General features: G+C 39.2%; 1 protein-coding gene across 8 annotated transcripts in view; it reads left to right on the forward strand.

The window, feature by feature from the left end:
* Nucleotides 1–13,296, forward strand: part of ap2a1 (adaptor related protein complex 2 subunit alpha 1) — a 63,632-nt gene extending 50,336 nt beyond the window's left edge. For 7 of the 8 annotated variants that reach the window (XM_061748457.1, XM_061748458.1, XM_061748456.1 and 4 more), the window contains 6 exons: nt 2,240–2,326; nt 2,613–2,739; nt 7,155–7,271; nt 7,348–7,417; nt 7,613–7,747; nt 11,619–13,296. In XM_061748457.1, the coding sequence (XP_061604441.1) occupies nt 2,240–2,326; nt 2,613–2,739; nt 7,155–7,271; nt 7,348–7,417; nt 7,613–7,747; nt 11,619–11,696 (614 nt within the window). In that variant the 3' untranslated portion in view covers nt 11,697–13,296. Of the gene's footprint in view, nt 1–2,239; nt 2,327–2,612; nt 2,740–7,154; nt 7,272–7,347; nt 7,418–7,612; nt 7,748–10,439; nt 10,552–11,618 lie in introns of all 8 variants that reach the window. The other variant, XR_009784653.1, reaches the window with a different exon arrangement.
* The last annotated feature ends 4,043 nt before the right edge of the window (nt 13,297–17,339 follow it).

Below are 17,339 nucleotides of genomic sequence, written 5' to 3' on the forward strand. Positions count from 1 at the left end.
TAGACTGTCCATTGATATGCTTGGACACAGCCAGCCTCCTTAGCTATGAACCTTTGTGGCTTACCCATCCTATGGAGGGTATCAATGATGGTCTTCTGGCCAGTTGTCAAGTCTGCAGTGTTCCCCATATTGAGCCCAACTGAGACAATTGAACCAAACTGAACTAATTTAATAACACCTGGGGAAACCCATACAGGTGCTTTGAGTTTAATGTTTTACGATTAGTGTGGGCGGCACGGTGGCCGACTGGTTAGAGCGTCAGCCTCACAGTTCTGAGGACCGGGGTTCAATCCCTGGCTTCGTCTGTGTGGAGTTTGCATGTTCTCCCTATGCCTGCGTGGGTTTTCTCCGGGCACTCCGGTTTCCTCACACATCCCAAAAACATGCATTAATTGGAGACTCTAAATTGCCCGTAGGTGTGAATGTGAGTGCGAATGGTTGTTTGTTTGTATGTGCCCTGCGATTGGCTGGCAACCAGTTCAGGGTGTACCCCGCCTCCTACTCGATGATAGCTGGGATAGACTCCACCACGCCCGCGACCCTAGTTAGGAGAAGCGGCTCAGAAAATGGATGGATGGATGATTAGTGTGTGACACTCAGTTTAAAACATTTATGGTCTGCAAAATTTGGGCTTATTTCTTAACAGTATTCTATTTTTCTTTTTAAATTCCTGATTTCGTCGGTTTGATGAGCAGGAACCCAAAATTATGTAAAAAATAAACAAATACTTGAAATTGTTTAAATTGTGGGCCCTTAATCTACTACCCCAATTCCAATGAAGAAAATAAAAACAGAATACAATGATTTGCAAATCATGTTCAACCTATATTTAATTGAATACACTACAAAGACAAGATATTTAATGTTCAAACTGATCAACTTTGTTTTTAGCAAATAGTCATTAACTGAGAATTTTATAGCTGCAACACGTTCCAAAAGAGCTGGGACAGGGTCATGTTTACCACTGTGTTACATCACCTTTTCTTTTAACAACATTCAATAAACGTTAATGAACTGAGGACACTAATTGTTGAAGCTTTGTAGGTGGAATTTGTTCCCATTCTTGCTTGATGTACAGCTTCAGCTGTTCAACAGTCCGGGGTCTCCGTTTTCGTATTTTACTTTTCATAATGCGCTACATATTTTCAATGGGAAACCGGTCTGGACTCTTTGACTACAAAGCCATGCTGTTGTAACACGTGCAGAATGTGGTTTGCCATTGTCTTGCTGAAATAAGCAGGGGTATCCATGAAAAAGACGTTGCTTGGATGGCAGCATATGTTTCTCCAAAACCTGTATGTACCTTTCAACGTTTATGATATTATGGACCGTAGATGATGCAATCCCTAAACTCCTTGCAATTGTACGTTGAGGAACATTGTCCTTAAACTGTTAGACTATTTTCTCACGTACTTGTTCACAAAGAGGTGAACCTCGCCCCATCTTTGCTTGTGAATGACTGAGCAATTCAGGGAAGCTCCTTTTATACCCAATCGTGGCACCCACCTGTTCCCAATTAGCCTGTTCACCTGTGGGATGTTCCAAACAGGTGTTTGATGAGCATTCCTCAACTTTCAGTCTTTTTTGCCACCTGTCTCAGCCTTTTTGGAACGTGTTGCAGCCATAAAATTCCAAGTTAATGATTATTTGCTAAAAACAATAGTTTATCAGTTTGAACATTACATATATTGTCTTTGTACTGTATTTGATTAAATATAGGTTGAACATGATTTGCAAATCATTCTATTCTGTTTTTGCTTAACACAACGTCCCAACTTCATTGGAATTGGGGTTGTATAATCTATGAAAGTTTTAACTTTTTGAATGGAATTATGTAAATAATTAAATGTTTCCATGATATTCACATTTTTTTGGAAAGGGTCTGTATGCATTCATTTATTTTCCAGAGTTGGATATTCTGCCAAAATTTCAGCAAAGCTTCTGAAGCCTAAGATAATAGGGCGGCGGCGCCAGGTTGTGCTTGCTATGAGTGTGCCCGCGAATGTGTTACATGATTGACAGAGACAATCACGCCCTTTCTCACAAATCGCAACTTTTTTCACGGCTCATTTTATTCATGTGCTCTTGTCTTGACATACTGACAGTTTTAACGACTATGACAAAATGTTGCAAAGCTTGCCTTTAATGTGCTGATTATACATGGCGATCAAAGGGAGGTGACTTGGTTTCTTGACTTAGCCTGCTGTCTGTTAATCAACAAATTGTGTCTTTCTCATAGGGAGAATGTACTTGTTCTATGGCAACAAGACGTCAGTGCAATTTGCCAGCTTCACCACCACAGTCAGCTGTCCCGGAGAGCTCCAGTCTCATATCCTTTCATTTCTCTTGACTGTCAATAAATAGCTTTTGACGGGATACATTTGGACCAGCATGATATTCTGCCATTGCTAACCAATATGTCTTGGTTGAAATATGTTAAATAATGCCAGCATCATATTGTGTTTAGATGAAAACATTTTAAGTTTTCTAAGTGCAGAGGGTTTTTTTTATTTGTATTTTTTTATCTCCCTTACAAATAAAAAATCTAGTCTAGCTTCCAGTTAGGTGTTTGAACCTGTGTCGCATCTGTTTAATGGTCCTTGACAGCAAACCACAGCTTAATGTTCAAACCAAACCAGTGGAAGCACTGGTAGAGGGAGGAGCCCAGATCCAGCAGGTCCTCAACATCGAGTGTCTGACGGACTTTTCCGATGCGCCACTACTCAACATCAAGTTCAAGTGAGCTGAAAGTCAAATAAGAATTGGAAATCTGAATAAATTAATGTCAGAACACTAAAGTGGTACTCCGATGTATGACCACAATACTTTCCAATAAAGAAGCGACCTGCGATTTGGTACTCTTTCAAAGCATTTCCCATTGATATCAATTATATTGGGTTGCCATCGTAAAGTCTTTACTTAATATACAGTTTTAAGTAACAGTTAAATATTAATTGTCATACAGGTATAAACAGATGTGATGAAGTTAAAAACAATAAAACACCTTTAAATCTCAACATTAGGAGTAATTAATGTGGTCACCAAGGTTATTATACTAAACACTTGAGACCATGTGAGTCCCGGGATTCGCCTCATGGAAACAATTGAGTCCCAACCCGGGAGAAATGAGTCCCTGCAACTTATCATCATGGAATACAAATACAGTAATCCTCAGTTATATTATGGTTCTTGTTTCGCGGTCTCGCTGTATTGCAGATTATAATTGTTACTCAATTTTTTTATACTGTTTTTATGTAATCCATTGCTCTTGCTCTCTCTCAATATATTCTGTTTAGCCTGGCACGATAGCAAATTTTTTAGGACGATATATTTTCCCAAAAACTATCACGACACACGGTAGTATCGTTTTTTTTATGCCACCGATACATTAAATAATAATTCATGGACATCCTTTTTAAGAACAATTCACTTTTAATTCTAATTCTAAGAATATTCATCATTGACATTGTAATGTAGAACAATAAATAAATTATCTTTTATGAAAAAATCTAAATAAAACAGACTCAACCTCTGTTCATAAAAATTGCACTTAAACAGATATTTGACATTTGGCACAGAGGTATAAACAGTCATCAATGCCTTAACAGGCAATAAATATACTGCCAATCAAGTTTCCAGTTCGTTACGAAAAAGTGCAAAGTAGCAACATTAATAGTGACACAAGTATATCAAAGCAACCCGGTTTGATTCAAGATTTGTACTACTTTTTAAAAGGCTGCAGCCTTTCTCTTAGATCTCTTAGATTAGTTAATGACGCTATACTGTATATAATGTGAGCATACATGTGCCATATACGCTGTCACTTTTGTATTTGCATTGTTTGGGTGAAGAGTTCCGTAATTTCAAGATGACGGGAAATGAGAAAAACTTTCACATTTTATAAATGTATGCCCCCATCTAGTGTAAAACTGTACACTTTCATTCCAAAATGCCACCGCCACCTCGTGGTTATAAAAAAGGTGTAGCCTACACTTTCATTCCAATATGACAGGTACGTATGACTGCATATATGTACATTTGTGCTGATAAAGTTACATACCCTGGCAGAATATTTATTTATTTATTTTTTAAATATGACTGACTGAACAACAACCATCATTAATTTCTTTGGTTATGTTATGTTTAATGATAATGCTTTTCTGAAATGCTTCACCGTTTGATTTTAATCCCATTTAAAATAAAACTAAATGCGTTTCCCCTGGTCCTTCATGTTTTCTTTAAAGAATTGTACCCATCTTACAAACTCTGCTGGGTAATCAAACATGAGCACAACTGTGTGTTTTCTAATTTACTAAATAAAAGTAGGGCTTTAAATTTCAAAATAAGAGCAAGTAAATTAAAAAAAGGATATGAGTTCAAACGAAGTGCTTAACTTCAGAATAATTCTTTGAAAAAAAAAATAATAATAAAATAACAAAATACAAATATACTTCGTTTTGATCATATGGGTAGAAGCAAAATCATGCATAAAAAATGCATTATACATAGGCAGAAGGGTTTTCTAGAATTTTGAGGTAAATTTAGGGGGTGCGTATTACACATGGGTGCGCATTATACACGAGAAATTACGGTAGCTTAGCTTGTACGCTAGCGCCCGCATTTCAAAAGCACACGTGCGCACACAGACACACACACACATGCAGACGGCCAATCAGAAGGAGAGTTCCGGCCCTTCAATATCTATGATTGGTTTAGAGATGGCGGCACGGTGGCCGACTGGTTAGAGCGTCAGCCTCACAGTTCTGAGGTGCGGGGTTCAATCCCCGTCCCCGCCTGTGTGGAGTTTGCATGTTCTCCCCGTGCCTGCGTGGGTTTTCTCCGGGCACTCCGGTTTCCTCCCACATCCCAAAAACATGCATTAATCGGAGACTCTAAATTGCCCGTAGGCATGACTGTGAGTGCGAATGGTTGTTTGTTTCTATGTGCCCTGCGATTGGCTGGCAACCAGTTCAGGGTGTACCCCGCCTCCTGCCCGATGACAGCTGGGATAGGCTCCAGCACGCCCGCGACCCTAGTGAGGAGAAGCGGCTCAGAAAATGGATGGATGGATGGATGGTTTAGAGACCACGATGGGTTACATGGTTCTGCTTTCAAGTCAGATTTTTTTTCTTCTTCTTCAAATGGCCAGGCGTACAAGTACACAGTTTTTATTTTTATTACTTTTTTTTTTTTTTTTTTTGCCGCATCATTCAGAAATTAGGGTGCATATGGGACCAAATTAGTTGTACTACAGAGCCCTGTCGCCCCCCCCCCCCAAAAAAAAAAAATCATACGCCGGAGTACTTTAAGCGGTAGCTCTGCATCCTAGATTTATCTCACATTATACGTCCTTGGTCCCTGCTAATTTTTGTGCATCTCAGATGCGGGACACACATCAAAGGAGATCCCTTAAAATATAAACGTGTTTTTTAAAAAAAAAAAACGTTAACTAACAAAAACATTTTGTTTGCACAATGAGCTAAAACTATAATTATAGCAAAAATCTCCTTTGTTTTTGTCTTTAAATCATTTCATACATGAGCTTTCAGCATTAATTTTAAATGTAATTAATTTGGATAAACCCATAGATACAGAACTGATACAGAAAGCTCAAACAGTTATTTGGGAATTGTAGTTCACTTACTGTGTCGCCTAGAAGTGATATAATGGGGCAGCACCGTTCTATTGACCTCATCAGACCAAGCGCAAGTTTTGCCGCAAAGCTAATTTTACCTCCAAGCTGTTTTTGTTGCTACGTGTTGTTAATGTAAACGGCTAAGATGGGTACCCACTACCTAGCGCTTTCACGGAACCTGCACGTCACTTATCCATCTTTTGGGAACAACTCGGAGAACCAGACAACTGCCGAGTCTCAAAATGCTGCTGTTTATTGCCACGAAAGGCAGATGTGAAAGTGGACAAGTTTGTCTTGCTGATACAGCAGGTGATTGAACTACTGCAACAACAGGTCATTTTCACAGCACTACTTCAACAACAGAAAGAAAACTTGAAAAGCTTTGTCACAATAATCATGGATGCAAAAAAAAAAGCAGACTGGATGCCCTTTCACTGGAGATACAGGAGGTAAACGCAAGCTTACGTACTTTCTATCTCACAGTCACAAATCTGAAAGTCCACTTCAGAAGTTTGCAATTTAGCAACAAGGGAAGAAGAACATGCAAATAAGAACAAATTTTTTTTTGTAAGTTAAACATATACGCACATTTTTAAAAAGGCCATACTCCAGCATGTGACTCATGAATGGTTTTACTGTACTTTAATGCATCTAATGTAACCTTTTAGATAATAATAATAATTACGATTAAAATAGGTACCTTGCAGCATTCGCTGCTCGGGCCCTAATAATAACAATCATCCTCCTCATCATTTTTTATTTTTATTTTATTTTTTTTAAGAGGTGCCTTTCAAGCCACTCAAGATCACTGTACAAACATAATTAAAAGAAATCAAGCAATTAAAAATAACACCATAAAGCATCCATTAAAATGGCAAATGAGTAATGGGAAATTAATAGGCAGTCCGGAAACGTGTCTCGAGTTTGGATTTGAAGAGGATTGGTCTGTGTTCGGAGATCAGGTGGTAGTGAGGTCCAAATAGGGGGAGGGAGGGTGGGGGTCGAGGCGAGCATGTCCATGGTGGACAGACGGGGAGAAGGGACAGCGAGTTCGAGCAAGGACAAGGATCAGAGAGAGTGGGAGGATACGGCAACCTGAAGGAGGTCAGCAAGATATGGCAGGGCGAGGTTATTGCTAGCCTTGAAGGTGCAGATCAATATTTAGTTTGTTTGGTTGGTTGGTTGGTTCTCCAAATTGTACAACTTGTGAAGTGGTCATTTTATTGGGACACTATCAGTCACACATTGTATTACTTAAAAAGTTTGTTGCTGGAAGAAACTATCCAATCAACCACAATTGTGTGATCTTAGATCAGTGAAGATTTTACATTGTCTTACGTAGGGCTAAAATGATGGCCTCCAGCTTACATCACAAACCAATCATTGTCATCTGTGCTGATAACATTTAAACATAATCGAGCCAGTTAAGGTTTTTCAGTGAGCACATTAACTTTTTGAAAGCACAATGGAATATTGTGTTAGACCAGCAATGTCAGTGTATTTAATTTGTGTGTTACAGATATGGAGGAGCTCTGCAAAACCTCTCCCTCAAGCTGCCCGTCACCATCAACAAATTCTTCCAGCCAACTGAAATGTCCTCAAATGATTTCTTTCAACGTTGGAAACAACTTAGCCAGTAAGTTTGGGGTCAGTTAGTATTTTGTCTCTTTATTTAGGTTTATTAGTAAAGCTTTTGTGTGAACTGCCCTCAGGCCTCAGCAAGAAGCGCAAAAGATATTCAAGGCCAACCACAGCATGGACACAGAAGTACTGAAGGCTAAGGTGTGTCACTCTTTGTGCCTCCTCTTTATAGTTGTTTAGTCGCCACACTAGCCATGTATATGTACTGTGTGTCATATGTTTTTGGGACATTTTTTGTGAAAACTGCACCACATTACTTTTACGATGACTCTTGATAGCAGTAGTTTTTCAGCAGACACACATTTTATATGTTTGTGGTGTTACGCTTGCTTGTAGCTACTGGGACTAGGAGCGGCCCTGCTGGACAATGTCGATCCAAACCCAGAGAACTACGTGTCTGCTGGAGTGATCCAGACCAAGGGACAGCAAGTTGGCTGTCTGCTAAGACTGGAGCCCAATGCCCAGGCACAGGTACAACATCCCCTTGTTAACCCTCGTACATCACTATAACAATACATACGTAGGAGTCATTTTGAGACAAAACATGGTTCAGGCTTTTAAATATGTTATAAGTAAGTCATGTAAATATATTTTTTTACTTTCAACCCCTCAAAATGTTCAATGGCATCAGACCTATCCATATGTATATACTTTTTATTGTTTATATTTTTTTGATGGCCTCTATGGGCAATAAAAGCAGTATTATGACCATAACTCTGAATATGCTGAACATATAAAAAAATAAATCAGTGGAAACATTTTGAGGTAATTAGAGCCTTGAATAAGTCAATGAGTCATAACAACATAGGTTTGTATGCATGATCATTTTTAGAACAATGGCAGTTTAAAAAAATAAAATAAAATGGGAGTTATTTTAGCCAAAACATGGTACAGGCTCTCAGTGTTCTAACTAAGTCATATGAATATTTTTTTACTTTCAATCCCTGAAAATGTTCAGTGGCATCAGACTATACACAAATAGTTTTTTGGGTGCAATCTATGGGCAATAAAAGTATTGTGGTATGACCATAACTCTAAATACGCCATATTAAAAATAATAATAATAAACAAATTCCAAGTGGAATATTTGATATGATGTAATTACAGCCTTGAAGAAGTCTATAACTCATAACAACATAGATTTGTACGCATGATCATTTTTGGAACAATGGCAGTTGTTTTTAAAAAAGAAAAAAAAACATACTCATTCGAGCTAAAACATGGTTGAGGCTCTTAAGTGTTGTAAGTCATGATTTTATTTTTTTACTTTTAACCCCTCAAAATGTTCAGTGGCATCAATCAGACTTACCCACAGATAGTTTGATTTTTTTTTTTTTTTTTTTTTTTGGTGCCTTCTTTGGACGATAAAAGCTGTAGTTATGACCATAACTCTAAATTTGCCCTGTGTGTGTGTGTGTATAATATGTAAAGCGTAAAATTTTATGAGGTAATTAGAGCCTTAAGTCAATCAGTCATAACAACATATGACATATATACTTTAACCAGTGATTGACCTGCGGCTTTGCAGGTTGGTCATGTCCTCTATTGCTGCAAAATGTCTTTTTTGAAAATAAGGCTGAATGCAGTTTCAGGTATGGCTGCTGGTGTGAAAGTGAGTTCACCAAACTGATGAGCTTTTAGTGGACCTGAAGGCCCTCAACCAATAGGAGGAGATAAATTCAAACCGAACAATAAGAATAGAAATTCAAACAACAAAATGTTTTGAATTTGGGGCAGACCCTCCTTTAATCCAGGCATACGCACGTGCGCACGCAAATGAAAAGTGCTTCAGTTGTAGCAGTGCCCGCAACCTAGACAGCAAGCCACTCGGGGTGGACGTATGGTTAAGGCTTCATTAAGGGCATTAAAGGCACCGCGCTCCATGGCCAACTTCAAAATTAAAATGGCATTGATGCCCAATATAGTAATTTATATGAAGCTTTTATTTTGAGTTTGGCCCTCTCAGCACGTTCACGGAGATGCAGCGTGTCACGGTACGACACTATTAACAATCATTGTAGTGGCTGCCTCGATTTCTACTTTTCGGCTGGCCAGGATTGCCGCGGGGAGGTAGTAAATTTCACCATCAGTCACGGCATTGGGCAGGAGTAGGGGTGAAGGTCAGCGGGACCGGGAACTATGAAAACGTCACCGGGAATGGACGGGAGTGGAAAGCATGATGGCGGGAGTCTACGTGAGTGGAAACCACGACGAGTGAAATCATGATAGTTATTTTGTTTTTAATCAAATCGAAATTTGAACATTTCCCCTCAGCATCAAAATAAACATTGCTTAACGAAGGGACTGATATGGCTTTTGTTAATAAACTTTTCTTTATAATTCGGGTAATTTAATGTATTTATTGCCGTGACGAAGGCAAACATATTTTACACAGAGGATGAAAAACGGAGCGGGTTGACAGGGAGTTTAAAAAAAAAAAAGTGTTGGGGGGGTGGGGTGGCGAATGGAGGTGGGAGTCAGTATAATTTTGGCTTTAAATTGGGATCAATATCTGTGGGAGTGGGATTTTTTTCAAAAACTTTTTTTTTCTTTTTTTTAAACTGTATTTGGTGGGAATCTTTTTTATTTTTTTAACACTTTGAATTGAGAGTGAGTGGTATTTTTTTTAAGCACTCACTTGGGATTGGGAGTTGAATCAACCTCTGGGAGTGGGAGGGAGCGGGAGTCAACATCCACTCCCGTGTTACCCTTTTTTGCTTTAACTGTATTTGCTTCTATTAAGTTGCAATTCCTGATTGCACTTTGTAAAAGCATATTTATTCAGTTAGCCCTTAATAAAGTAGAATCTTTTTGGGTACATTTATTTTAATTATCTAACATTTATTCTTATTTAAAGATTCATTTTGCACTGAAAAGTGCTACATAGTTTGTTGAAAATTAGTGCAATAATAAAGATTTTTCCCTAACGAGGAATAATGAGTAATAATCATGATTACAATATTGATCAAAATAATCGTGATTATTTTTGCCATAATCGTGCAGCCATAAGTCTGCTAAAAGTAATGACACACACACTTATGTTTTCATTTTTGTATAAAGCATAAACATTCACAGGACGGAGGAAAAAGTAAGCGAACCCTTTGATTTAATAACTGGTTGAACTTCTTTGGCAGCAATAACCTCAACCAAATGTTTCCTGTAGTTGCAGATCAGACGTGTACAACGATCAGGATGACTTTTTGGACCATTCCTCTTTACAAAACTGTTGCAGTTCTGCAAGATTCCTGGGATGTCTAGTGTGAATAGCTCTCGAGGTCAGGCCACAGCTTCTCAATTGGGTTGAGGTCAGGACTTTATATATAAACTTATACCAAGCTAGAAAAGGTTAGAAAAGTATCTCGTGAAGTGTTGATGTTCATCAGTCCACCGTTAGACAAATTGTCTATAAATGGAGAAAGTTCAGCACTGTTGCTTCTCTTCCAAGGAGTGGCCATCCTAAAAAGATGTCTACATAAGAGCACAGAATGCTCAATGAGGTAAAAAAAAAAAAAAAGAAAAAGAACCCTACAATGACAGCTGAAGACAAATAACTGGCACATGCCAAAATCTCTGACAAATCTACCATACATAAAACATGAAACAAGAATGAGGTTCATGGGAGAACACCGAGGAAGCTGTTGCTGTCTTGCTGCACGTTTGAAGTTTGCTAAAGAGCACTTGGATGTTCCACAGCACTACTTGCAAAATATTCTTTAAACAGATGAAACCAAAGTGGAATTGTTTGGGAGGAACACACAGCACACCAATATCACAACTTTATTCCAACTGTGAAGCATGGTGGGAGGAGAAGAACTTGAAGCCCTCTATCCAACAGCTGACGCTTAAAAGAGGATGGGTGTTGCAACACAATGATCCAAAACACAGAAACAAATCAACAACAAAATGTTTATTTTCAATAAAAAATATGAAAATATACAATTGTTTCTGTGGTATTAGTTTAAGCAGATTGTTTATCCTTGTGATTTAAATGAAGATCAGACCACATTTCACAATTTATACAGAAATTTAAGAAATTCCAAACGGTTCACAGACTTTTTCCTCCATTGTACATTAGATTTACTGTCATCCCTTTGTCCACCACCTCAGCGATTATAATACGCACAGCATGCCACAGGTTTATTAGGATCACAGTCAGTTCTCGTGTCCTGAAGTTTTTTTTTTGTTTGTTTTTTTTGTTTTTTTTTGTACTTGATAAAGGAAGATGCTTGTTTTGTTAAACAACTTTTACATGCATACATTTGGAAGACATTGTCATCTCCTACCATGCATTTACAGTTGAGTACATACAGTACAATGTCTTTGTGTACGTGTGTGTGCGCAGATGTACCGACTGACTCTGCGCTGCAGCAAGGACTCTGTGTCAAGGCGTCTCTGCGAGTTGCTGGCCCAACAGTTCTAGAATAGCCAGAGTTCCAGAACTTTATCAAGACCACCCCTACCAGCGAGCCCTCCCCACTCCTGCCACACTTCAATTCCTCCTCTTGTCAACAAAGGTTCTTTTTAATTACGAAAAAAGGTGTAACCAATATAAGGGAAAAGCAGTCACTGTTAGCACTGCAGCAGCGACCATATTATTGTCATTACTCTAATTCAAGTTCATCTACAATTTGGTTATTAACATAATGCTACATTATCGTTTTTTTCTTTATGGTGTTTACCTGTGTAGCTGGTGTGTGCAGCCAGGACTGTGCGTGTGTGCGTGTCCCACTGTGTGCTGCGGTCCTATTCTGTTTTATCCTGGCTGCTCTGTACTTCTGATGCTATATGTACAGTGTGTGTGTGCAGGTGGGTGTGTGTGTGCATTTGGTTTAGTTTTTCTTAAAGACAAATTGGAGATAGTTTTCATCACACACATTCACCCATTTTCTCTTGGCCTATTCACACGCACACACCCACACAAGTAGTTCCTTGTGGCCCTCGTCGGGTGAAGGGAGACGTGAAGGTCCAGCTAATTTCAAGCATTCCCCATGATCAAAGGCCAGTTAAAATGCACTTCAGGCTTTTGGGATCCTCTGTGAGACCCTCCAGCATGAGCCCCCTAGTGTGAACAACCTGATTGCTCTCCTGGGGCTCTGTAATTAGTAGCCCTACATTTCAATGACCGTGATGGTTTATTCGTTGATGTCTGTAAATTTGCCGCAGTGTGTTACTTTATTGCTTTCATAGACATTCCCATCTAGTGTGTGGCTAAGATTATCTAGGCCAGGATGCCCATCTAGACAAATGGCAGTAAATGGGAAGTAAGGTGATTGACACAGGGTCGACATTTTCAGTTGAAACAGGACTTCTCTTACCCACTACCTTGAGGGATGTCCAGGTGAAATGTGAGCTGCTCTACTGTGCAACCTAGATTGTTTTTGAAGAGATGCCAAATTGTCTTTTTGAGAAAGGCCTCCTTTATTTTTAAATAAATTGAGCACTTCTAAGGATAATATATTTAAACTTTGTCTTTACCCATCAGATAAAATGGTCCCAATGATGCTAAGTACGTTGATATAGGCTTGATCTGTTGCTCCAATGTTCATACAGAATAACACTTTTTCAACAGTCTGCATCATAAATCCATCAACCTCCAAATATTTCTATTCACAGATTTGATCTTCTTTCTTGGGCTTCCTCTTGCACACAGCAGCAATAGTGATGTAGTGGAAGAGTATTAGAGTAGTCCATTATAATAACTACAGGGAACTCTGTTTATGTGAGAACTTGAGTGAGTCTGGAAGCAGGTAATAAAAAGAAATACTTAAGACTTTTCAGAGACATCATCAAATTACAATCTGTGGCTGCACAGCAATCACAAAATATTGTAGTGGAAAGCTTAGTCATTTTTTTTGTCATTCTGTGAGTGTATGTTTGTGTGTGCGTGTCTATGCAGTATCCACTAGCTAATGCAGCCTCATTTATTGATGTTAAAAAAAAATTCCAATACCTGTGTTAGAATTAAGATTTACTCTGTAATGAAAAATGTGAAGTAAAACTATGCCATATATCGGACATGACGCTCGCTTCCTGTGTTCACTGTTGCACGCTTACAGCATGACATCATTGCATCCTAGGCAACAGAATAGAACAATGTCAAAGAACTAGAAACAATAGTTTAGCAATGGTCAGACATTCAGATGCACAAAAGCCTGTATTTATGAAGTAAAATGTTCATTTGAGTGATTCTGTAATAAAATGCCACAATTTTTAAATCCCAAGAACTGGTTCAAGAAAGCAGCAATAACAGATAAGTCATTATTTGTGTTTTAATCTCAATGTCAGTAGAGAGATGTCTGTGCTTTAAAACTGGTTTATCAATATGTAATGTGCTTTAAAAAAAATAATAATAATCCGACCTAAAATCTATAAAGTATTCCCAAAAGAGTGAACAAATCATAATTTAACTCTCTTATAGCCATATGTCCCAATATTTGAGTTATCATACTTTAATCCATTTTATAGACCACTTGGCCTCATTAGGGACACAAATTTGCTGGAGCCAATCTTAGGTGACTAAGTACACCATGAACTGGTCGCCTGCCAATCGCAAAACACATACAGCGGCTGAAATAAGTATTTAACAGGTCACCATTTTTCTCACTATATTTCCAAAGGTGCTATTGATGTGACATTTTCACCAGATGTTGGGAACAACCCAAGTAATCCATACATGCAAAGAAAGTAGAACAAATAACATCAGAAATTAATGTGTCTAATAATGTGAAATGACACGGGGAAAAAGTATTGAACACATGAAGGGAGGTGCAAAAAGGCATGGAAATCAATTAAACAGCAATCCAGCCCCTTCGCAATGCAAATGAATCTCAGCTGGTTCAGTCCTAATTGATGACCTACAAAAAGGTCTTATTGCCAAGGTGTGAGTCGACACATTTCATGATTGGTAAGAGCAAAGTAATTGTTGCAAAACATAACGATGGCATTGGTTACTGGCGCGTATCAAAGCTTCTGAATGTTCCAGTGAGCACGGTTGGGGTGAAAATACATCATAAATTTGACTCGATCAGGTGCTCCTCTCAAGGTTTCTGACAGAGTAATCAGAGGAGTTGTTCAAGAGCCAAGGACCACCTGTGGAGAGCTTCAAAAAGACCTGGAATATGCAGGTACTGTTGTCACCAGGAAAACAGTGAGTAATGCACTCCCCCGCCATGACCTGTATGCATGCTCACCATCCATCCATTTTCTGAGCTGCCTATCTTCACAAGGGTCTCGGGAGTGCTGGAGCCTATCCCAGCTATCATCGGGCAGGAGGCGCAGGGTATACCCTGAACTGGTTGCCAGCCAATCGCGGGGCACATACAACCATCCACACTCACATTCACACCTTAATTTAATTTTGGCAACTTCAATTAACCTACCATGCATGTTTTTGGGGAAACCGGAGTGCTCGGAGAAAACCCACACAGGCACGAGGAGAACATGCAAACTCCACACAGGCTGGGCCGGGGATTGAACCCCGGTCCTCAGAACTGTGAGGCAGGGGCTCTAACCAGTCGGACCACCGTGCCGCCCTGACAAATTTAACAAGTGTGAAAAGTGCATGTGAAAAAAGGCTGGATCATCTTTATTAGGAGCATGTACATTGACAATTGTGTAAAGTTTGTTAAATATTGTAGCCTGTATAATTATGTATCGGCCTTCTGAATCTTCTACTGTACTATTTATTGTAAAAAGTAGTCTTTTATGGACTAGTATTGTGACGCCTCTTTGTCTACTATTGTAAAAGGCTGGGATAGCCTGAGTGAAATTAGTCAATGAGCCATTTTTCTTCTGACGCAATAAGGTGCATTTCTTTTAATAGGAGGAGGTCTGTTTTAAATTTAGTGATATAATCCATAATCTTAATTCCCTTTGCCTGCAATCAAATGCCATTGACATTCCATGACACAAAAGTTAAGTGTGACATATAACGGGTGCATGTATCATAATTTTAAATAGATAAGATTACTATGTATTCTTTGTTGTTGCTTTTTGACAGTTTTCAGCTGATTTTTTTGGTATTGTGTTGACAAATGTTATTTAGAGAGGGTGATAGAGATCCTATATTTAAATACAGCAAAGACAGGGTACATAGAAGGGTAACGAACAAACACTGAACATAGAAAACAAACAGTGACAAGGGGATAATATAGTGTGTGGTGGTTGTTTGTAGTGCACAAGAAGAGTTTTGAGCGACTTGTGTGTTTAGTGTGTGTGGAAACAAGCAGAGCAGGAAAGCAGAGAGCGAGTGAGAATTCATGCTGGTGGCATGCGTGATTCCGTTTTTTTTTCTCTAAGCAAAAATGGAATGAATGACACAAACTACAATACACTTTTGACAATTCATAACGACAACAGATCAAAATAAGTACTTATCTAGAAGAGCCAGGGCGTGACATTGGCATCAAGAAACAGTTGGCCGTCGACTTAAAGCTTGTCGACAACTAACCATGCTCGTTTGCCTTTCTCACGGTGATTCTTCATCAACGGGTACAACATTTTACACCTCTCGTTGATATCCTTGGAGAACTGGGTACCTCTGGGCTCAGGACCTTTTGATTTCATAAACACATTTTGCTGAAAGTGTTCAAACTTTGCAATGATGGGATGTGGTCTGTTTCCTGGACGAGGGCCTCCTCATCGATGAACATGGTGAAAGGTAGTCTTGTCGACTGTATCTTGCGCGGGGACATCGTGAACTTTTTCATCTGCGCCTCGGAGAAAATGAGATTGTCGCGCATGCTTCGTGATTGAATGTCCAGCGTAGTTTCTTTCATGAGTTTATATTCCAGTCTAAGAATTTGTAGTTCCACTGACATTGACATCATGTTTGATCGAAGCGCGGTATTGTCTAATCTTAGCTCCCTGACCTGTTATTGTGTGAACTCCAAGCTCTTTCTGAGTTCGGCGATCTCTTTGTGAAGCAAGTCAAGTGTAATTGACAATTTCTTGTTGATTGAGAGGAGGACACTCATCTGTGTCTCTGTCGAATCAAGTAAATCCTCAGGTGAAGTGGAAGAATCGGCTTTTTTTCCCTTCAGCGGCAGCTCAACGCGGGGGCTCAGATCATCCATGACAGACGTGTTGGCGTTGACTTAGCTGCGTGAATCGCAAGTGGCTCTCTGCGAGTTACCGCTGCTAGCGAAGCTGGCGAAGGAAGAGCGAAAAGAACGCAGCGTCCGTCTGTCGTTGAAAAAGGAAAAGGACTTCTGAAAATAGAAATTTTGTCTTGTAATAGCTGCTTTTCCAAGTCTATGCAAGGGGCACCGCCATGTTTTTTGTCTTCGGAAATCACGCGTTGTCATAGCATGCTCCTGCCCCTTCAAAAGAGAAGAGAGATCTCTCAATTGGTTTCAAAGAATAAAAGTGAAGTTCCTAGAATGGCTCAGCCAATCACCTGACTTGAATCCAATTGAAAATCTATGGAAAGAACTGAAACTCAAGGTTCAAGGAAACTCAAAAGAAGCGCATAGAACCTTCAAAAAACCAGAGCAATGCATGCGACTAGTTTCTCCTTACAGGAGGCATCTTGAACGTATCATTGCAGACAAAGGCTTTTTTACAAAGTGTTAAATACAGTGGGTACGGAAAGTATTCAGACCCCCTGAAATGTTTCACTCTTTGTTCTATTGCAGCCATTTGTTAAAATCATTTAAGTTCATTTTTATTAATGTACACACAGCACCTCATCTTGACAGAAAAAAACAGAACTGTTGAAATGTTTGCAGATTTATTAAAAAAGAAAAACTGAAATATCACACAGCCATAAGTATTCAGACCCTTTGCTGTGACACTCATATATTTAACTCTGGTGCTGTCCATTTCTTCTGATCATCCTTGAAATGGTTCTACACATTCATCGGAGTCCAGCTGTGTTTGATTATATGGATTGGACTTGATTAGGAAAGCCACACAGCTGTCTTTATTAGACCTTACAGCTCACAGTGCATCTCAGAGCAAATGAGAATGAAAGGCTCAGAGACAGAATTGTGGCAAGGCACAGATATGTTCATCCATCCATGCATTTTCTGAGCCGCTTCTCCTCACTAGGGTCGCGGGCGTG

The sequence above is a fragment of the Phyllopteryx taeniolatus genome, chromosome 16 (genome assembly GCF_024500385.1).
Source record: "Phyllopteryx taeniolatus isolate TA_2022b chromosome 16, UOR_Ptae_1.2, whole genome shotgun sequence".
Lineage (NCBI taxonomy): Eukaryota > Metazoa > Chordata > Actinopteri > Syngnathiformes > Syngnathidae > Phyllopteryx > Phyllopteryx taeniolatus.